General features: G+C 34.2%; 3 protein-coding genes and 1 pseudogene across 4 annotated transcripts; all 4 read left to right on the top strand.

Annotated features, from left to right (window-relative positions):
• Positions 1 to 895: 895 nt before the first annotated feature.
• LOC141834513 (bifunctional riboflavin kinase/FMN phosphatase-like) lies at positions 896 to 5,671 on the top strand. Its single transcript, XM_074721834.1, has 9 exons — positions 896 to 1,104; positions 1,176 to 1,362; positions 2,276 to 2,406; positions 4,141 to 4,210; positions 4,305 to 4,370; positions 4,961 to 5,115; positions 5,210 to 5,308; positions 5,452 to 5,591; positions 5,666 to 5,671. Exons 1-9 carry the CDS (start codon positions 1,041 to 1,043, stop codon positions 5,669 to 5,671), a joined length of 918 nt encoding a protein of 305 aa, XP_074577935.1. The 5' UTR covers positions 896 to 1,040.
• Positions 5,672 to 6,494: 823 nt separating this feature from the next.
• Positions 6,495 to 13,221, top strand: LOC141834512 (bifunctional riboflavin kinase/FMN phosphatase-like; annotated as a pseudogene).
• A 2,561-nt stretch (positions 13,222 to 15,782) lies between these two features.
• On the top strand, positions 15,783 to 17,917 carry LOC141835417 (uncharacterized). The gene is made up of 5 exons (XM_074722870.1): positions 15,783 to 15,944; positions 16,074 to 16,205; positions 17,122 to 17,361; positions 17,510 to 17,569; positions 17,653 to 17,917. Exons 1-5 carry the CDS (start codon positions 15,825 to 15,827, stop codon positions 17,755 to 17,757), a joined length of 657 nt encoding a protein of 218 aa, XP_074578971.1. The 5' UTR covers positions 15,783 to 15,824; the 3' UTR covers positions 17,758 to 17,917.
• An 8-nt stretch (positions 17,918 to 17,925) lies between these two features.
• LOC141835418 (ras-related protein Rab11B-like) lies at positions 17,926 to 22,195 on the top strand. 2 transcript variants are annotated; one of them, XM_074722873.1, is made up of 4 exons: positions 17,926 to 18,015; positions 18,156 to 18,221; positions 21,354 to 21,525; positions 21,766 to 22,195. In XM_074722873.1, the coding sequence occupies exons 2-4, from the start codon at positions 18,209 to 18,211 to the stop codon at positions 22,193 to 22,195; spliced, it is 615 nt and encodes a 204-aa protein (XP_074578974.1). In that variant the 5' UTR covers positions 17,926 to 18,015; positions 18,156 to 18,208. The 2 variants fall into 2 exon arrangements, with proteins under 2 accessions (XP_074578974.1, XP_074578972.1); XM_074722871.1 differs by lacking the exons at positions 17,926 to 18,015; positions 18,156 to 18,221 and having other exon boundaries at positions 21,177 to 21,525.
• The last annotated feature ends 191 nt before the right edge of the window (positions 22,196 to 22,386 follow it).

Genomic DNA, 22,386 nt, shown 5'->3' with positions numbered 1-22,386 from the left:
AAATAAAATTAGAGCTCAAAATGATTTTATCTCAAAAATACTCTAGCGTTGTTGTAGTAGACTACCGGTAGCTGCTACAATGTATTTAAGATGAGTTTACGATTTAAAATTTAGAATTTATATATTGTAGAAACTACTGAATAACTACTGTAACGTATAAAACCTATTTAGTAAGTGTTGCAAAATTATTCAATAGTTGTTATAATATGTAGAAGTTATTCAATAATTGACGACATATTTAGTTTAGAATGAGTTTAAGATTTATGATTTAGGATTTAAAGTTTCTGAGTTATTATATCAAAAAATTATTTACCAACTTTGTCAAAATTATTTAAATTTCATCGAAATCATTTTAAAATAATTATAAAAATTATTATGTAACTACTACAATCCTAAATTCATCCTAAATATATTATAATAACTACTAGATAGCTTATAAATGTTGTAGCAGCTCCTTTTAATTAATATATACTAAATTTTAAATTTATTATAAATATATTGTAATAGTTACTGACTAGTTTTTAGATATCTATTTGATTTTTAAAAAAAATGTCCATATCATATTTTTCTTAATTTAGAATATCCTTTTTATTTTTATTTTAGTAATTTAGTTGATATAAGGTATCGAGTCTTTCAGGTCAATTAATCTTGGGTGATGTTTTATTTTTGTCCTGGTATAAAAGGCATTTTTGATAAGTTAATAAGCTATACGTTACAACAGTGTTTTATTTTATTTTATTTTATTTTTATTTTTTTAAAAAGTTGCCATTTGACGATAATTAACATCTCCTTTTAATTTTTGCCCTAATAGAGAGATAAATCACGAGTTTAAATAGTTAAGTAAGCGCCGACTTTGTCTGCTCCGGCGAAGCATCTATGCGCGACGAATCGCGGAGACGGAAGTGGAATCGAATGCGGGCGGGCAGAAGCACGAAGCCCAGATCGATTCCCATCCTCCCCCATCGCCGAATCGATTCCTCCTGCTCTCCGCCATTTAAGCTCGCTGCCGTTGCCTCCGCCCTCCCAGCGGAAGCCCCTCCATGGACGGCGCAGCCTCGATCTCAGCCGTTATTTTCGATCTGGACGGAACTCTTCTCGATACCGGTCTGTGCTTTTTTTGCGCCGCCTCCAATCTTTCTTCGATTTGTGTTGATGTTGATTGCGAAATGGGTCAGAGAGGGCCACGGGAGGGGTTCTGAATGAGTTCTTGGCGAGGTATGGCAAGTCGGTCGATGCCGCCAAGGAGGAGAAGCGGTTGGGGATGATGCACAAGCAGGCGGCCGCCGCGATCGTCCAGGACTACGGGCTGCCGATGACGGCTGAGGAGTACTCTAGGGCGATCATGCCTTTGTATCACGAAAGGTGAAGCCTTGTTGCCTCGAGATTAAATTTGATGTATTATTTTCGCCTCTCCTTTTTAAGAATCCATTTTTCTGTTGCATTCTGTAGTGGCATTAGTTTTCCGCAACTCTTCTTTAGTACCTATTTCAAAGTAAATCCACTGCGTTAAGTGTAGGAGGGGTGGAAAAAATATTTGTTTTTGTTGTGTTAATTTTCACATTAGCCTCGTCATTATCATTCATCATCATGATCAAGTTTGTCACAACAATCTACAGTTATAATTACCTTTGTAAGACTATTTTATTAGTAATCTTCAAACCAACTAAATCATTTTCATTACAAAGTATAATACTCTTTTTAGTTTCACTTATTCTATATATAGAATGTATTTGTCATCTTTGAACAACCTCATCATTATCATTTAGTTGCAAAATTTCATGGAATAACCCCTTCAAAAGAATTGCCCCTAGATTATCCAATTTATATGTATTTTTTGGGACTGGTGTTGTTGCTCGTGTATTATCACAAACTACAGTATGTGCCATCATATAAGAATGTCATGCTAAAGTTATCTTGTGTAACTTCTCTTCTTGATCACTTGAGGATCAAAGAATAGACAAAAAATATGTTTCTAGTGATTTAATCATTCATTTATCCCTTTCATGGGTTTAGGCATGATCAGTTGTAAAAAAAAATCCATTAACTTTTATGCGGCAATATCATCCTAGCATTCAAAGAATTGGAGTACGTATCCATCCATACAAGTAAACTATGAATTTGATAATTCTTTTGTTTTCAGACAGCTAGCTGTGATATGACCATGTTCTGGATTGTATTGAAAATTCTTTACTCTGATATGAGTGTGCTTGAAAGAGCCAATGCTGAGCAATATCATAATTGTATAATGGTATTATGTGTTCTTTAATTTCTATAGGTGGCCATTAGCAAAAGCACTTCCGGGTGTTAATCGCCTTATTGGTCATCTTCGCAAACATGGAATCCCATTGGCACTTGCTTCAAACTCCATGAGGAAACACGTTGAGCTAAAAATTTCCCACCATCAAGGTTCTCAATTTATTTGTGCATTTTACCATGAATTTTCGGCATTATCATGGTATTTTAAGAATTTTTGTATGACTTGTTTTAGAATTTATCTAAGTTAACAAGGTATCTTCATTGTGCCTAACATATCTCTAGTAAGAAGATGAGGTTAGTTTACTTCTTCAACAATAACCTTTCAATTTACCATTTTGGGTCTTGTTAGAGGCTTTCCTTTCTCTTTTTCTTTTGTCTCTAACTATCTGCATGTGTATTAACTTTTTTTAATCTTTGATTAAAATATTAGTTTGCTTTGGCTTCTCTAGTGTGCTAGTATTCATAGTACTTAAAATAATATTATCGGGGTAATCTTATAAATCATGAAAAAAAATCTTATACCTGTCTCATGTTCTTCTTATAATGGATCAATGTCGCCTCCCTATGAGCTTATATTTTTAGCTAGGTGGCTTTTTTGAGGAGGAATTATTCCCAATCAGTTGCTCTACTCTGCCACTACCTATATATATATATAATGTATTATGTGAAACAAAAAAAATCATGAAATAAAAGCTCATGCTACCTATATGGTACCCTAGTACAAGTCGACCTCAAGTGGTGCTTCAGCAGTATATAGTTTGACATCAACAACCTACTAGGACTTCCCTTACCAAGAGAGTCATCGCCTTTGGACTTCATCTATTGCCCAACATCTAGTTGACCTCGACCTACTAGGACTTTCACATGCCGAACCTTGGGCCAAGCTTGATTCGCCAAGACTTCAAATGTCTAGAGTTCATTCCTTTAGGACTTCAACCTTGCTTAACCTTCAATCGCCCTTGACCTGACAAGGCTTCTTCGTTGTTAATCATTGAATCCTCCATGATCTGTCTGGGCGTCCATCACTTGCCTAACATCCGGTCCACCTTGACTTATTAGGACTTTCATCACCATCAAACATTTAGTCCTCCATAACCTGTTTGGATTTCCATTAGTCACCTAACATCCGGTACTGTTTGACTCATGGGGACTTTCATTTTTGTCAAGCATTTGATCTTCCATGACTTGCCTAAGACTTCCATTACCAACCCCCGTTGAACTTCGTCATTGCCAAGTGTCTAGTCTATGTCGACTCCCTTGGTCTTTTCCCTTACCAACTTCTGGTTGGATTCTCTATATCTGCAAACACATGTTGGACTCTAATTGATGTCAAATGTCTAGTCGATCTTGACCCATTTGGATTTTGTCCATTGTCAAGCATTTAGTTAACTTTGACCTACTTGACTCATTCAAACAACATACATATTATTTAAACACATTGCTCAAATAGCGAAACCCTAAACCATGGCCAACTCTTGACCAGGGGTTGGTTGCACCGACATTCTACTTGCGCTTGCTTATACCGTGTGAGTGCATGGTTGCGAATGAACCTAAATTGGGCTTGCTATGAAGGATCACACATGGTGTGTTATGTGAAATGACAGGCAAAGCTATACGGGCTTGGATTGGGAGTGCACCAAGGATGCGAAGAGATTCATAGAAACATTTATAAGGAAGTCCTTCATCCTTACATATTTACACATGGGCCTTTTGCCCATAACAACTTTTATTCTTTGGAATGAAAAACATTGTAGCTGGGTAGTGTACACCATATAGAAACTTCAATATTAAATAGTAATAGCAAAAATTTCTAAAACATCAGCATCTACAACTAGTTAGCTGTTGTTTCTTCATGATCTTTTGAACTATTAAACTTCTCTTCAGGATTGGCACGATCATTCTCTGTTATTCTTGGTGGGGATGATGTTAATCATGGAAAACCTTTTCCTGACATGTGAGTGATTTTTTCTTATCATAGATCAAAAACTTCTCTTTTCACATTTCCTTTTTTGTGAATGGCATATTGTTGCTATCATTCTACTAATCAGATACCTAGAGGCCGCAAAGAGACTTGGAGTAAATACCTCAAATTGTCTGGTCATTGAAGATTCCCTGTAAGTAGAATTTCATTTTCTCAGTTAAATTTTACAAATTTGCAATTTTTTCTAAGGTTATCTAAATGGTATTTTTATAAGCTGCAAAAATTTTAGAATCATAGTGAGTGTCTTGACATTTTTTATGTTGCATAGTAACCTTTTCAAACAATGTTGCATCAATTTGTTGTCCCAGCCAACTTTGCAACAACCGTTATTCTTACTCTGCTGCTATCTTTTGAGTCTAGGCATGGATATCATTCTTCCAACATTATTCTGGATGGATTGTATAGGGAGATGTCCCCATAAGAATGAAGATTTGGCATCTAAAAGTTAGTACTAAATAGTACTCATCGGAACAAATGCTATGGTGATGATTTAGTCTACTTTTAAGTTGAAACCTATATATTTAGTCTTTGCTTTGCCCTCTCTGATGAGTATACTTTTCTCTTTCTTACACTCTTATTGCTTTCTTGAATTCCTTTTGATTTTGTTGAACATATAAGGAAATTTGACATCCGACATCAAGTGTTTTTCCCTTTATGTTTAGCAGAAAGAACCTTATTGCTAGTAGTCGAGTTTAAATAGAAAATTATGATGCTTCAATACAGGGTTGGTGTAAAAGCAGCAAAGACTGCTGGAGCAAAGGTAGTCGCTGTGCCATCTCTTCAAGGACAAGATGAATATTATTCCATGACAGATTATATGCTTCATTCCCTTTTGGAGTTTCAGCCTGAGTTATGGGATCTTCCTGCATTTGATGATTGTACATTCTTTTCCATATTCATTAGTTCTTCATATTTGTTAACAAATTCAGCTGGAAAATGTGATGTTGCTACTAATTGTTAATGTTTTTTCAGGGGTGCAAAGTGCACTGCCAATTGAATTATTGTTTGTTAGAGGCCTGGATGGAGAGCTAGTTTCTCACGATGGTGTTACTCAAGTTAATGTCACTGCAGGTAAGGAAACTAATGCTTTGCTTGTTAAGTTGTAATGTAAATAATATGATTACATATTTGTACTTCATCATATTTGTGCAATTGTGTACTAAATTCTAGTCTCTAGGTGTGTTTTCAGTTGCTAGTTAAACTGTTTATCGCAGATACTGGTTCATATGAATTAGTTCCTGATCAAGTGTGTGGAGTCTTTTTGGGTTGGGCAAAGCTTGAACTGCATGGAATATATAAGGTTATTGTGAACATGGGATGGGACACCTCGCGTGGGGTTGCTAAGAGAGTAATGGTATGTGTTCATTGGCTAGTTGTTATCAGTTCAATGCAGTAGATGAATTAATTTCATGGTTATGGTTTGATTAGGGTTAAGATCCATTTTTTTTTAGTTTGCAAAGGTATTCTACATTTTAAGTTTCTTAAAGTTTGTTATTTTTATTTGGTAATAAACCTGTAAACTAGACCCTAGTTTTAGGGGAATTAATTAGAAGACTGACCCTTTATTTGTTTTATAAAAATGACCCTCAAACCTCATGGGAGATAAATCACGGTGCAATGAGAAAGTTGTTGCCATGTGACTTGGGATCACGGGTTCGAATCGCAAAAATAACCTCTTGCAATGCAATTGCATGGACCGTTTCCCGAGACCCTATATTGGTAGAAGTTTCAACGACCCTTTATTGCTAAACTCCTGACACGACTTTTGATATCTATCACAGTCTACATTGCTTTATCTAATTCTTGTAGCTCAACTTGATTAAAATACCTAAAGTCCACCTGATGATTTCATCAACTCAATGCTCTAAATTTTAATATCTTAAATCTTTAGTTGGAAGTCCTAAAGAGCATGAGTCCTTAATCTTCACATACTGACCACTAAAAGGTTTACATAATGCATCCAACGCCGTGCCATCAACAAGATTAGTATCTTGTAATTTTAAATTTCAACAGTCTATGATATTCTTCAATTTGATGAAGTTATTGGCACAATGCAGTTCTTGAAGATTTTTTTTTTTTTTTTATAAATAGTTAAGTAAGCGCCGACTTGTCTGCTCCGGCGGAGCATCTATGCGCGACGAATCGCGGAGACGGAAGTGGAATCGAATGCGGGCGGGCAGAAGCACGAAGCCCAGATCGATTCCCGTCCTCCCCATCGCCGAATCGATTCCTCCTGCTCTCCGCCATTTAAGCTCGCTGCCGTTGCCTCCGCCCTCCCAGCGGAAGCCCCCCCATGGACGGCGCAGCCTCGATCTCAGCCGTTATTTTCGATCTGGACGGAACCCTTCTCGATACCGGTCTGTGCTTTTTTTTTGCGCCGCCTCCAATCTTTCTCCGATTTGTGTTGATGTTGATTGCGAAATGGGTCAGAGAGGGCCACGGGAGGGGTTCTGAATGAGTTCTTGGCGAGGTATGGCAAGTCGGTCGATGCCGCCAAGGAGGAGAAGCGGTTGGGGATGATGCACAAGCAGGCGGCCGCCGCGATCGTCCAGGACTACGGGCTGCCGATGACGGCTGAGGAGTACTCTAGGGCGATCATGCCTTTGTATCACGAAAGGTGAAGCTTTGTTGCCTCGAGATTAAATTTGATGTATTATTTTCGCCTCTCCTCTTTAAGAATCCATTTTTCTGTTGCATTCTGTAGTGGCATTAGTTTTCCGCAACTCTTCTTTAGTACCTATTTCAAAGTAAATCCACTGCATTAAGTGTAGGAGGGGTGGAAAAAATATTTGTTTTTGTTGTGTTAATTTTCACATTAGCCTCGTCATTATCATTCATCATCATGATCAAGTTTGTCACAACAATCTACAGTTAATTACCTTTGTAAGACTATTTTATTAGTAATCTTCAAACCAACTAAATCATTTTCATTACAAAGTATAATACTCTTTTTAGTTTCACTTATTCTATATATAGAATGTATTTGTCATCTTTGAACAACCTCATCATTATCATTTAGTTGCAAAATTTCATGGAATAACCCCTTCAAAAGAATTGCCCCTAGATTATCCAATTTATATGTATTTTTTGGGACTGGTGTTGTTGCTCGTGTATTATCACAAACTACAGTATGTGCCATCATATAAGAATGTCATGCTAAAGTTATCTTGTGTAACTTCTCTTCTTGATCACTTGAGGATCAAAGAATAGACAAAAAATATGTTTCTTGTGATTTAATCATTCATTTATCCCTTTCATGGGTTTAGGCATGATCAGTTGTAAAAAAAATTCCATTAACTTTTATGCGGCAATATCATCCTAGCATTCAAAGAATTGGAGTACGTATCCATCCATACAAGTAAACTATGAATTTGATAATTCTTTTGTTTTCAGACAGCTAGCTGTGATATGACCATGTTCTGGATTGTATTGAAAATTCTTTACTCTGATATGAGTGTGCTTGTTGATTTATTGAGTTCTTTATTATGTTGTATTTTGTGGGTTTGTTTGCTCTTAGATGGTTACTTTGAAAGATTTTTGTGTTATCTTTGAAAGAGCCAATGCTGAGCAATATCATAATTGTATAATGGTATTATGTGTTATTTAATTTCTATAGGTGGCCATTAGCAAAAGCACTTCCGGGTGTTAATCGCCTTATTGGTCATCTTCGCAAACATGGAATCCCATTGGCACTTGCTTCAAACTCCATGAGGAAACACGTTGAGCTAAAAATTTCCCACCATCAAGGTTCTCAATTTATTTGTGCATTTTACCATGAATTTTCGGTATTATCATGGTATTTTAAGAATTTTTGTATGACTTGTTTTGGAATTTATCTAAGTTAACAAGGTATCTTCATTGTGCCTTAGTAAGAAGATGAGTTTAGTTTACTTCTTCAACAATAACCTTTCAATTTACCATTTTGGGTCTTGTTAGAGGCTTTCCTTTCTCTTTTTCTTTTGTCTCTAACTATCTGCATGTGTATTAACTTTTTTTAATCTTTGATTAAAATGTCTCCTTTGGCTTCTCCAGTGTGCTAGTATTCATAGTACTTAAAATAATATTATTGGGGTAATCTTATAAATCATGAAAAAAAATCTTATACTTGTCTCATGTTCTTCTTATAATGGATCAATGTCGCCTCCCTACGAGCTTATATTTTTAGCTAGGTGGCTTTTTGGAGGAGGAATTATTCCCAATCAGTTGCTCTAGATACTCCGCCACAACCTATATGGTACTTCATCCTTGTCTAGCATATAGTTTGACATCAACAACCTACCAGGACTTCCCTTACCAAGAGAGTCATCGCCTTTGGACTTCATCTATTGCCCAACATCTAGTTGACCTCGACCTGCTAGGACTTTCATATGCCGAACCTTAGGCCAAGCTTGATTCGCCAAGACTTCAAATGTCTAGAGTTCATTCCTTTAGGACTTCAACCTTGCTTAACATCCAATCGCCCTTGGTCTGACAAGGCTTCTTCGTTGCTAATCATTGAATCCTCCATGATCTGTCTGGACGTCTATCACTTGCCTAACATCCGGTCCACCTTGATTTTTTAGGACTTTCATCACCATCAAACATTTAGTCCTCCACAACCTGTTTGGATTTCCATTAGTCACCTAACATCCGGTACTCCTTGACTCATGGGGACTTTCATTTTTGTCAAACATTTGATCTTCCACGACTTGCCTAGACTTCCATTACCAACCCCCGTTGAACTTCATCATTGCCAAGTGTCTAGTCTATGTCAACTCCGTTGGTCTTTTCCCTTGCCAACTTCTTGTTGGATTCTCTATATCTGCAAACACATGTTGGACTATAATTGATGTCAAATGTCTAGTCGATCTTGACCCATTTGGATTTTGTCCATTGTCAATCATTTAGTTAACTTTGACCTACTTGACTCATTCAAACAACATACATATTATTTAAACACATTGCTCAAATAGCGAAACCCTAAACCATGGCCAACTCTTGACCAGGGGTTGGTTGCACCGACATTCTACTTGCGCTTGCTTATACCGTGTGAGTGCACGGTTGAGAATGAAGCTAAATTGGGCTTGCTATGAAGGATCACACATGGTGTGTTATGTGAAATGACAGACAAAGCTATACGGGCTTGGATTGGGAGTGCACCAAGGATGCGAAGAGATCCATAGAAACATTTATAAGGAAGTCCTTCATCCTTACATATTTACACATGGGCCTTTTGCCCATAACAACTTTTATTCTTTGGAATGAAAAACATTGTAGCTGGGTAGTGTGCACCATATAGAAACTTCAATATTAAATAGTAATAGCAAAAATTTCTAAAACATCAGCATCTACAACTAGTTAGCTGTTGTTTCTTCATGATCTTTTGAACTATTAAACTTCTCTTCAGGATTGGCACAATCATTCTCTGTTATTCTTGGTGGGGATGATGTTAATCATGGAAAACCTTTTCCTGACATGTGAGTGATTTTTTCTTATCATAGATCAAAAACTTCTTTTTTCACATTTCCTTTTTTGTGAATGGCATATTATTGCTATCATTCTACTAATCAGATACCTAGAGGCCGCAAAGAGACTTGGAGTAAATACCTCAAATTGTCTGGTCATTGAAGATTCCCTGTAAGTAGAATTTCATTTTCTCAGTTAAATTTTACAAATTTGCAATTTTTTCTAAGGTTATCTAAATGGTATTTTTACAAGCTGCAAAAATTTTAGAATCATAGTGAGTGTCTTGACGTTTTTTAAGTTGCATAGTAACCTTTTCAAACAATGTTGCATCAATTTGTTGTCCCAGCCAACTTTGCAACTACCGTTATTCTTACTCTGCTGCTATCTTTTGAGTCTAGGCATGGATATCATTTTTCCAATATTATTCTGGATGGATTGTATAGGGAGATGTCCCCATAAGAATGAAGATTTGGCATCTAAAAGTTAGTACTAAATAGTACTCATCGGAACAAATGCTATGGTGATGATTTAGTCTACTTAAGTTGAAACCTATATAGTCTTTGCTTTGCCCTCTCTGATGAGTATACTTTTCTCTTTCTTACACTCTTATTGCTTTCTTGAATTCCTTTTGATTTTGTTGAACATATAAGGAAATTTGACATCCGACATCAAGTGTTTTTCCCTTCTATGTTTAGCAGAAAGAACCTTATTGCTAGTAGTCGAGTTTAAATAGAAAATTATGATGCTTCAATACAGGGTTGGTGTAAAAGCAGCAAAAACTGCTGGAGCAAAGGTAGTCGCTGTGCCATCTCTTCAAGGACAAGATGAATATTATTCCATGACAGATTATATGCTTCATTCCCTTTTGGAGTTTCAGCCTGAGTTATGGGATCTTCCTGCATTTGATGATTGTACATTCTTTTCCATATTCATTAGTTCTTCATATTTGTTAACAAATTCAGCTGGAAAATGTGATGTTACTACTAATTGTTAATGTTTTTTCAGGGGTGCAAAGTGCACTGCCAATTGAATTATTGTTTGTTAGAGGCCTGGATGGAGAGCTAGTTTCTCACGATGGTGTTACTCAAGTTAATGTCACTGCAGGTAAGGAAACTAATGCTTTGCTTGTTAAGTTGTAATGTAAATAATATGATTACATATTTGTACTTCATCATATTTGTGCAATTGTGTACTAAATTCTAGTCTCTAGGTGTGTTTTCAGTTGCTAGTTAAACTGTTTATCGCAGATACTGGTTCATATGAATTAGTTCCTGATCAAGTGTGTGGAGTCTTTTTGGGTTGGGCAAAGCTTGAACTGCATGGAATATATAAGGTTATTGTGAACATGGGATGGGACACCTCGCGTGGGGTTGCTAAGAGAGTAATGGTATGTGTTCATTGGCTAGTTGTTATCAGTTCAATGCAGTAGATGAATTAATTTCATGGTTATGGTTTGATTAAGGTTAAGATCCAATTTTTTTTTAGTTTGCAAAGGTATTCTACATTTTAAGTTTCTTAAAGTTTGTTATTTTTATTCGGTAATAAACCTGTAAACTAGACCCTAGTTTTAGGGGAATTAATTAGAAGACTGACCCTTTATTTGTTTTATAAAAATGACCCTCAAACCTCATGGGGTGCATGAAGGGGAGCCTTGGTGCAATGAGAAAGTTGTTGCCATGTGACTTGGTGGTCACGGGTTCGAATCGCAAAAATAGCCTCTTGCAATGCAAAGAAGATTGCATGCAATAGACCTTTCCCCGAGACCCTATATTGGTAGAAGTTTCGTGCACCGAACTATCCTTTATTTAAGACTCAACTTTCCTGACACGACTTTTGATATCTATCACAGTCTACATTGCTTTATCTAATTCTTGTAGCTCAACTTGATTAATGAATACCTCGAGTCCACCTGATGATTTCTATCAACTCAATGCTCATTGAGTTTTGAATAGCCCAACCATCTTAAATAAAGGCTTTAGTTGGAAGTTTACTAGGAAGAGCATGAGTCCTTATACAGTCTTCACATACTGACCACTAAAAGGTTTACATAATGCATCCAACGTCGTGCCATCAACAAGATTAGTATCAGTTGTAAGTTTTCCATACTTCAACTCTATGATATGCTTAATTTGATGGAAATGGCACAATGGTTCTTGAAGATTGACAATGTAATGGATAGCACTAGAGTAGTATTTGTGTGCATGATGGATTGAAACTATGTTAAAACACAGTTGATTGAAAATTAGCTTAGAGGTTAGGTTTTACAAGTTTATTTCAACTATCGCAAGTTTTCAAGTTATATTATAACTTATGATAACCTATATAACTAAGACTCATGTCATAATAGATACATATAATATAACTTATGTAACTCATATTTCTTATACTTTATTGATATTATTGATTTAATACATTAATTTTAGCTATAATATATATATATATAGTCACATCCTTGTTGATTTACTTGAGAAGGCTCTTATTGTGTTAAGTAGACCTTATTCTAGGTAGTATGATTGGCTACATCAACAACATTTGCATTGAAATTTTATTAAATGACAATTTGATCTGATTTAAAATTAGAAAGTTTAAAATTGGAAGCTTTAGACGAAGAAGTCTTAAAATTTACAATTTTTTTTTTTATAAAAAATGTAAGATTTTATTTAAAGTTGTCAAAATAAAATAGGGAATTTTATATTTTAGGATGAGTTGTTTGCCAAGTGATAGGGTGTTTAAGGTTATGTTTATTTTTTCAAGAATGAGTCATATTTAAGCCAAAGTGATAGTTTGAAATTTGAGTAATATGGTTGATTATGCCGATAAGTATATTCTATGTTGATATTTGAGCACGCATCGATATGAATCTAAGTCATGTTTATTATTTCTTTAAGATCAATGACTTGAATTTTTTTTTAAAAAAAAAAATTAAAGCCTCTAAGGCCTTCTAGGATGATAAACAAAAATGTTAACCTATTGAATGAAAGCTTATAAGTAATTGTATTTTTCCCTCTAAAGTTTCTTTTCAGAGGAAGATGAATTATGCAATTTGTCTTCTTTGTGCAGAGCCCGCATTTAATCGGCCATGTTGATGGTGCCACAAACGATCGACTGGATCTATTTCTTACTGGATACATCAGGAAAACCCACAACTGGGTACGTGAAAGGAAATAAGAAAATCTATCCTTGTTCCTTTTCCAACTTCACGTTCATGATTTGGTTTTCTTCCTTCAAAATTTCAGACTAATGATTCTGTTTTTTTTGGCTTTGTTTAAAGTCTCCCACACTTATTTAAGTTATTGATTCTAAAGTGTTTGTCCAACCGAACCCTTATAAGTTTATCTTCGCGAAAGCAATCGTGTTTCTTTCGCCTCATCATATTCATTTACTGGAGAACAGAAATTGCTTAGACTTTTAATATTCCCTTGTCTCATCTTCAGGGTCTGAAAGTGTCTGAAGAAGATCTGAAAATCGGTGGCGCTGCACTGGATCTCCCTTTGTTCTACCCACCACAACTGCAGCAGTAGCACCCATTCAATCTTTGATCAGGAAGTATTATGAGACTAAAATTTATGCTGGTTTATACTGAGTTATTTTACTATGACCACCTTAACAGCTTGAAGCAATATATATATATATCGACAATATTCTAGTCAATTACTAATTAAATTGAATTGGGACTAACCTTTTTTTTCTTCAAGTAAAATGGAAGATTGAAGAGGCCTGCTATTTCTTCTGTGATTTTGTTTGTTTGTTTGTATGTTCTGATTTATTCATGGAGTTCTAAGAAGTTGATATGCTTGTTTCTCTTCTCAGTTATATTATGTTTGTTTCTCCCAGGTATGGTTGCTAATCCAATTAAGAGTTTAATTTTATTGAAAGGTTTTCGGAATTGTTAATTTTTGTAATTAGTTGGGAGTTTTTTAAAAATAATTTAGTTCTTAAGAAAAGTATGTTATATAAAATTCTCAATCATTTTTATTTTTTGATATTAATAATTTTTTTATCTAATATTAATATTATTATATTTTAATATGATGAAATATATATATCATATAAAATATATATTTTATGTTTGATGATAGTTTTACTATATATATAATTTTATTATTAAATAAATAATGTTCCTTGTTAAATTTATTATTAGATATATGTAATTTTAATTTTACCCTTTAAATTATATTTCTGAAAATCAATTATTAATTTTGCAACTAATTCTTAGTTTGTTTTAATTGAATTTTCTATTAAGTAGTATAATTAATTAAATATGATAATTAATCACCAACTAAGTCCAATTAACTCTCTATATTCTTTTTAATTCTTTTAAAATAAAGTTATGAGTTAAAAGTTTTTCCTTTTCCGATACAAACTTTTTATATCCAAAAATGTATTATATTTTAATGGTTTATTCAATTTTTATGCATTTTTGTCTTCTCCTATTTAATTATTTCCTTCTCTTTTCATTATAATTGATTCATGTTTTATAAATTGTTCAATTTTGAATTTTTTTAATAAAGTTGAAAAAACTATACTATTTACATTTTCGACTAGAGAGCCCTAAAATAAAAGATAAACTATTTAGTTATTATCTATTTTAACAAATTTATATTGTTATTTTGATAATATTTTTATTCTTTTATATTGTTATTTTAATAAAAATCTAGTCAAACTATTTCTTTAGCAATATTTGAATTGCTATTTTAATTTTTTTTATTAAATATGATATATGGTTTGCATTTATAGTATAAAAATATTGATTATAATCCTTTTAGAGCAACTAGAGGGGTAAATAGGTGCTCATCTTTTTTAACTTTTTAAATCATTTGTAGTTGTCTAAATTATTAGTAAACAGTGAAAAATAAAATATATAATAAATAAAAATAAACATAATCAAATGACACTTGAATTTTTATTTGGTCTAAACCTCATATTTCTATTCAATTGCTTTTCATTTTCTCAAATATATTTTAAAGGTGGAGAAATGCAACAATGCTTATTGTGACACCTCATAGAACATATAAATAATACTTTGGGAGTTTTGAAATATCTAATCATTTTTGACTTATTTAAACTTCACACTTATATAAAATTCACTTTTTAAAATATTCACATCCGTCAAACATAGTCACTTTTGTCTTATCTGAATTTCACACCTATCTAGAATTTACTCCTCCAGTATTTCACATCTATCAAGAATCTAAGTACTTTTGACCTACCTATACATTCAACAAAAGATGGAATCATCATTAATTAAGTGTTCGATCAACTTTTATCCATTTAAATTTTCAAATACCAATATAGTTGAACTTTTAACTTTTACAAACATCTCCTTGATTTATTTGAATTTTTATAATTATATTACTCAAATATTAAAATTCTAGATTGGAGTATGATTAACTTTGATTAGTGATTTTTATTAAGATTTTATACTATAAAAATATGAATATGGCTATTGCAATAAACTAATTATAAGGTTTTGTTTGGATTATAAATAGATTTTACAAATAAAATGAATGAAGAACTAAATTTTTATGAAGAAAGAATAATTAAAAGAATAAATAAATAAAGATAATAATCATATTATTTTTTAATGTAAAAAATGGACAGTGAAAGAATTTAATTAACGCCATGAGTTTCAATTTGGATTATAAATAAATCAAATGTTCATAGCATTCAGTAGGAATTATTTTTATTTATTATATATATATACACACACTTATATATAACTTAATAAATAAAATTGTAATATTAAGCTCCTTAAACAATCAAATAAATTTAAAATATAAAATTTCAAATAATAAAAAAAAGTGTGAATTAAGAGATGGATAATATCTAATTCAAATCAAATTTAAATAAGTTCAAATTTAAAAAAAATCAAGTTAAATTTAAATAATTATTTTAATAATATAATTTATTTTAATTTAAATTTAATTTAATTCGATTATCATATCAATGAACATTATCAAATACCCACAGATTGTACCGGTTGGGCCAGGCCAACTCGGCCCATTCTATCGACCACCGACTTGACCCCTCCGTTCCCTAGCTCCGTCTAGAACCTTCTCGCCCTTTCCTCCCTCACCTTAAAAACCCTCGTCTTCCGCTTGCGAAGAGAGAGAAACTCCGTCGGCGAGAACCAGGAGCAGCGATGGCGGATGAGCAGCAGTTGCGTCTGGATCTGGAGGAGCTGAGCCACCTGCAGAGCCTCGCTAAGAGGCCTCGCGTCGCCTCCCTTCTCGCCTCTGAGATCCGTAGCCTCGAAGCCAAGGTAAATCTCACTTCTCTCGTCCCTACTCCCTTCTCTACGCGTTTCGTCGGTATTGGTTGCGATGCTGTATCGCGCGATTCGATTGTGATTTTGTTGTAACTATCTGTTTAATTGATGGTTGATGTGCAGTTGTCTGCGGTGACTGCGGCAACATCAGTGGCTAAGGTTTCTGCAGAGAAGGCACCGGTAGCTGCTCCCTCTTTGAACAGTTATGTTACCCTGTCATCGTTCAGCTGGGATCAAGACAATGACAAGATCAAGGTGTGTCGGCTTCGTGTTTTTTACTGTACTATTTCTGGCGCTTTGAGGAAATAAATCACACTGTCTTCAGAGCATCGCTAACAGAAAACAAGGGGCTTAGACATACATTAAACTAACATGAATAATTGACATCAAACATGTAAAATTTGATCAATCGGCAACCACACTATCTTGCTAGATGACCTACGTGGATGACTATTCAAAATTCTGCGGTTCATTGCTTGATCAATCAGCAACTATCATATTCTAAATTGTGTTCATTCTCCTTTTTATAGCATGTCTTTTGTAAATTCTGGCATCAGTTGAATCAACTACTAGGACTATACCACTTTGATAAAATTTCTGCATCTTCTATGAATGTTCAACATATGCTAATATTTCAAATTAATTGACCTAAAAGACAAGTTTGCATTTGCACCATCATAACTCTCTCCCCTTGAGACTGACAATATCAATCTAACTTTGCAGAATACGTTTTCTTATTATGGTTTGGCTCTGATGATTAGAACTGTTTTTTTTTCTTCTTTTGCTTTTACATATTTACTTGTGATGATATATCAACATATCTAGAACTAGCTTTCTTGCCACACAGTGTCTGAAGATCATTTAATGGAATAAATGAAATGGATACAGTCCTAGATATTCTAGAAATTTCCAGATGTATACTTGTATGTTCTTTGTTTATTGAAAGGAGCAAAATAATTGCCTCTGTATTTTTAAGTTGCCAGTGCAGAACAAGATGGTAGAAAAATGACAATAAAGACTACAATGGAAAGCCTTCATATCTTTAAAACCTAATAATCCAAAGTAATGTACCTATTTATGACTAACATTTCTGACATAACATATTTGAAGTAGAATCCCCCCTTTCTGATGCATACTTGTTTAACTAACTTTCAAAGATTCATCCTTCCAGATCTATGTTTTCCTTGAAGGAGTAGATGCAGAGAAGTTGGAGACTATTTTCAAGACAATGTCAGTGGACATCAAATTTCATGATATTCAGGGAAAGAATTATCGGTGCACCATACCAAAATTAAACAAAGAAATAGTGCCTGAGAAATGTAAGGTGCTAGTCAAACCAACAAAAGTGATAATTACACTAGTGAAAGCTTCGAAAGGAAATTGGCAAGACCTTCATTTCAAAGAAGATAAGGTAACTACTTGTTTTGTTTTGTTTTTCTTTGAAAAAAAAAACTCTCTTCAATTGCAATCAGCTCTCCTAGTGTTCCTTTTGCAAATTTAAAGAATACACTTCAATTCTAACTTGGAACTTAAACCACCCTGATTTATTCTTTATGCAGCTAAAACCCAATCTAGACAAGGAGAAAGATCCAATGGCAGGCATCATGGATCTGATGAAGGTGATCTCTTTCTTTCCTCAAGGACCCTCTTCTTTGGATCTTTAAGCTTTTACTGAATCAAAATTTTTTTAATGCTCGTGCAGAATATGTATGATGAGGGTGATGATGATATGAAACAAACAATTGCTAAGGCCTGGAGCGATGCAAGATCAGGAAAATCTGCTGATCCCCTGCGGGGAAGCTTTTGATTTTCCGTTGCTTTGCCTAGTTATTGACTATATTATCAAGTCATGCAGTTTTGATACTCTTTTTATCAAGATGTTTCGTTTTGCTAGGGTTAATCAAACAGATGCTGATGTTGAAAAAGCTACGTTGGAAGTTAATTTGATCATTTCTGATGTACTAAAAGGTTGCATTTTTCTTGGAGTTAGGGATTACAAATCATATGCTGCCAAGGGCTTGCTCTTCTTGCATAAAGATCCTTGACGTATTCTAAGGGGTCAATGGTTGTATTCAATTCTCTTGTCCTCATTTTTTTTCATCTTTTATTATTCAACTAGATAAATAGAGATTTAAGATTATTACTAGGGATGTGAGGATGGAGAAAGATTGGTCAATTATAATTTTTTGATTTATATTTTTATAGATGATTGTGAAATTATTGAGGTGGTGGATTTCATCAGAAGATGGATATAGTGAATGCCACTATTAGGTATGTCTTCTTTAGCTTGTTTTGGATCTAAATGGTTGGTGCTCTATTTGACCATCTAGTTGGTGATTTTGTGAGATGATGTTTCTTTAGATGAAGACTAAGATCAACCTATGTTGTGCCTAGTACGATATGGATTGAATTAGACAAGGCACTTATGTGGATTTACTTAATGCTATCATTGCGGCAACACAACACCTTGTAAATTTCTTTGAATGGTGAGGTTTAGTCAAATAGAGGTGGTTATAATGAAAATCTTTGATAGTTTGGATTAAGGTGGAGATTTTCATAAAGGATCTTGAAGAGGGGTTGGTCGTGATGGTTTCGTTGTTATTAGATTGGTTTCTTCGTTATTAGGATTTATGAGTGACTAAGATAGAAGGTGAAGATAGTCCAGTGAAGTCTTTTCGTTTACCATGAATGTGAGGGAGAGGAAGAGAGATTATATATATATATATATATATATATATATATATTTTTGTTGTTATCAGTTAATTGATTAAATTCATCACTATATTATAGGAAATCTTAAATCTCGAATATTATAATAATTTTGAATACTTTAACAACCTTAAATATTATATTAAAAATCTTAAATCTCAAATATTGTAGCAACTTTGAATACTTTAGCAAATAGCAATCCTATATACACCTAGTAGAAATCTTAAATATTATTCATGGTGTCAAAAAATACTATTTATATTGAATACTTTTATGTCAAGGAATCTTGTGTTTTTAGAATTTTCCTCATACGATTAATATCGATTAATTTTGACTTATTAGGGTTTTATACTTGTTTGGTATCTGATTGATTTCAATCTATCAAGACTTTACTTATTTAACATCTGATCAATTTTGACTAGTCAAATTTTTTCATCTAATATTCAACATTCGATTAGCCTTAACCTATTAGGACTTCATTATTGTTAAACATCTATTTTCCTTGATCTGTTTGGACTTCTTATTTCGTGGTTAATATTTGGTTCTATATGATTTATTTGGATTTCGCTCATTACTAAGTGTCTGGCCTTTCATGATCCATTTAGACTTTGTTCTTGTCAACTCTTTGTTGGTTTTTAACTACTGAGTATTTAGTCAAGTATGATCTATTTAGACTTTTCCACTTCCTAATTCTCTGTTGGATTTTTCACTATTAAGTGTTCTATTAATTGTGATTTACTTATACCTTTTAACTGTCAAGTATCTGATTAATCTCAATTTGATGTCTTATTCAATTAATTAACATATTGATCAAACATCGAAATTTAACTCGATGATAACACACTTAACATATGCAAATGACCTTTTTCTATTGGTTAGAGGGGATGCCTAGTTAGTATCCACACTAGTTACTTGTTTGGCGCTCTAAACACTTGAACATATGTTTGGAGAGATGGCAAACCTCACGACAAATACTGCAAAGTCAAACAAATACATGACTGGAGAAGATGAGTAAACTAGAGCTAGACATCTATCTATCACAAGGTTCTAGGAGGGAAGCATGCCTTTCAAATACTTGAGGATTCCTTTAGCATCAAAGAAACATAAAATTGCATATTACAACCCACTCATAGACACTCTTGATCAGGAGAATCAACTCATAGTCAAAGAACACGCTATCAAATCTAGGAAGGCTTAACTCATTTAGGATGCTGGGCGTTTGAACTGGCCGCTGCGTGCACTGTCCGTAACTTTACCTCCTTTTTTTTCTTCTTCTTCTCAAAAGGTGGTCGGTGGAAAACTTTCTGTGGGACTGGACCGGTCACCCCTAGAGATATGCCTAACTCATCACCTCAATTGTTATAGGGTGTAGAGTGCTTTTGGATGTCTATTCTGCCACTGCCATATGGTATCATTGATCAGATATAAAGCATATGTAGGAGCTTCATGTGGACAACCAAATACCCTTCGATAGCATGAGCAGAGATGTGTAAGCCTGAGGATGAAGAAGGTATGGGGTTCAGAGATATGAAGTCCTAGAATATTGCATTACTAGCTAATGTTCTATGGCAGATCCAAGATAAACATAATGCATTGCGGATCAGATGGGTTCATCATACTTACCTTAGACATGTAGATATGTGAGAGTGGCAAGCTAAGCACTCAGATTCTCCATTGATAAAGAAACTCCTACATAGTAGAGACAGTATATTGACATCAACTGGTTCCATAGAGTTGGCGAAATGGGATTGGCAACATGCTTTAAAATGAAAAAAATTTAGTTGCTCACGAGGTGTGCGGGATAAGGCACGTGGGATAATAATCTAACACCTTGTGAGCACTTAATTTTTTTCATTTAAAAATTTTATTGTGCTTAATACTATAATCTAACCCCTAAATCTTAAAGAAAAAAATCTTAAATGACTTAATCATAAGTAAAAAATAAAAAATAAAAAAAAAAAAAATAATATTATTGTTCCTATTCTCGAGCGTCCAGAAGTGATCCTAGCACCTAGAAATGATCCAGTGTTCGGACTCTTCTGTCACGCACAAATAGACGCGCAAGATATCAGAATTATATATATATAGCACACTCTTGTGCGTACCATTCATGAGCATCTAGAGTGTATTTTTGGACGTCTGAATCATTTCTGACTGCTCTACACACTCAGTCGCCCATGTTGGACATGTAGGGGATGCCTAACATAATGAAACTTTATCTATATGTATTCAAATAATTAAATATTTAAATTTACCAACATATTTGTAATGGAACATAAACAATATTAACACCGCAACATAATTTTTTGATAGAAAGATCCCGAAAAAGAAATGGTTATTTTTGACAGATAATAGAATAAAAGATCGACATCACGAGTATAATTTTAGACTTTTGTTCGTAGGTTATATATCAGACATTCAAAAACATTCGCTAGCTTAGCCTCATTGTCACACAAACACCTTCCATTTTAGCTTCTTTCTTTTGGAAGATCCACAATAGAAGTCTTTCATTTTTTTTTTTTTTGCCTCTTATTCTCCTTCGCGATGCCTAAATTGTGCTTTCCGTGATGGTTTGAGCAACTAATTTGTCGTCGCACATTTGATCATTGCAAGTAATCATCGAAGGTATTGTCGAAGGTAAAGGTAAAATGGCATATCGACAAGATGATGATTATGATTACCTTTTCAAAATAGTATTGATAGGTGATTCGGGTGTGGGAAAGTCGAGCCTCCTCTCAAGATTCACTCGTAATGAGTTTAGCCTCGAATCAAAGTCCACCATCGGTGTCGAATTTGCAACACGAAGCATTCGCGTCAATGAAAAGGTCATCAAGGCTCAGATATGGGACACGGCAGGCCAAGAAAGGTTTCGACAATGTTTCCTTCCTTCCTATCCATCTTTTATATATATATATATATATATATATATATATATATATATATATATATATATAGATAAGTTGATCAATTATGGTTAGTCGATGTTATCAATCTAAGGGAGGTTATAATTGATCATGTGATTTTATTCTCCATGATCGTAATAACTAATTCATACGATAAATTTTGATAACTTTTTTAACATTTTTTGTTTCTTTTGTGTAAATAGATATCGAGCAATCACAAGTGCTTATTATCGAGGAGCGGTGGGTGCACTTGTGGTCTATGACATAACTCGCAATACGACATTTGAGAACGTTGCAAGGTGGTTGAAGGAGTTGAGGGAGCACACCGATTCGAGCATCGTGATCATGCTTGTCGGGAACAAGGCCGATGTTCGACATCTTAGGGCTATTAACACCGAGGATGTCATTGCTTTCGCTGAGAAGGAGAGCACTTTTTTCATGGAAACGTCTGCTTTAGAATCGACAAACGTTGAGCAAGCATTCTCCGAGGTTCTCGATCGAATCTATCAAGTGGTCAGTAGCAAGGCACTTATGGCGGCATCTCAATCGACATCTTTGCCCAAGGGGCAAACGATCAATGTGGGCAAGGATGATGTTTCTGCCATCAAAAAGGGTGGATGTTGTTCATCTTAGCTCCAACAAAATTGATTCATTCTATGTGTTCCATCAAACATTTGAATATATATAGACAAATATTAAGCTTGAAACATAACTTTTTTCTATGTTTAAGTCGAGCTTGGATTGATCATTCGACGATCCAATCCAAGCAATCGAGCACTCGATGACTCAAGTTTCGCGGCTAGATTTCATCCACAAAAGGAAAG

This window comes from Curcuma longa, chromosome 9, assembly GCF_044706935.1.
Source record: "Curcuma longa cultivar G26 ecotype Majalengka, Jawa Barat chromosome 9, ITB_CL_G26_1.1, whole genome shotgun sequence".
NCBI classification, from domain to species: Eukaryota; Viridiplantae; Streptophyta; class Magnoliopsida; order Zingiberales; family Zingiberaceae; genus Curcuma; species Curcuma longa.
Note: the sequence above shows the minus strand (reverse complement) of the source record. Positions and strands in the feature narration are given on the sequence as shown.

Coding starts and splice junctions, on each gene's coding strand:
- LOC141835417 (XM_074722870.1), top strand. CDS start 15,825: ATGGCGGATGAGCAGCAGTTGCGTCTGGATCTGGAGGAGCTGAGCCAC. Junction 15,945..16,073: donor TCCGTAGCCTCGAAGCCAAG/GTAAATCTCACT, acceptor GTTGATGTGCAG/TTGTCTGCGGTGACTGCGGC. Junction 16,206..17,121: donor AAGACAATGACAAGATCAAG/GTGTGTCGGCTT, acceptor TCATCCTTCCAG/ATCTATGTTTTCCTTGAAGG.
- LOC141835418 (XM_074722871.1), top strand. CDS start 21,308: ATGGCATATCGACAAGATGATGATTATGATTACCTTTTCAAAATAGTA. Junction 21,526..21,765: donor GACACGGCAGGCCAAGAAAG/GTTTCGACAATG, acceptor TTGTGTAAATAG/ATATCGAGCAATCACAAGTG.
- LOC141834513 (XM_074721834.1), top strand. CDS start 1,041: ATGGACGGCGCAGCCTCGATCTCAGCCGTTATTTTCGATCTGGACGGA. Junction 1,105..1,175: donor CGGAACTCTTCTCGATACCG/GTCTGTGCTTTT, acceptor GAAATGGGTCAG/AGAGGGCCACGGGAGGGGTT. Junction 4,371..4,960: donor CTGGTCATTGAAGATTCCCT/GTAAGTAGAATT, acceptor GCTTCAATACAG/GGTTGGTGTAAAAGCAGCAA.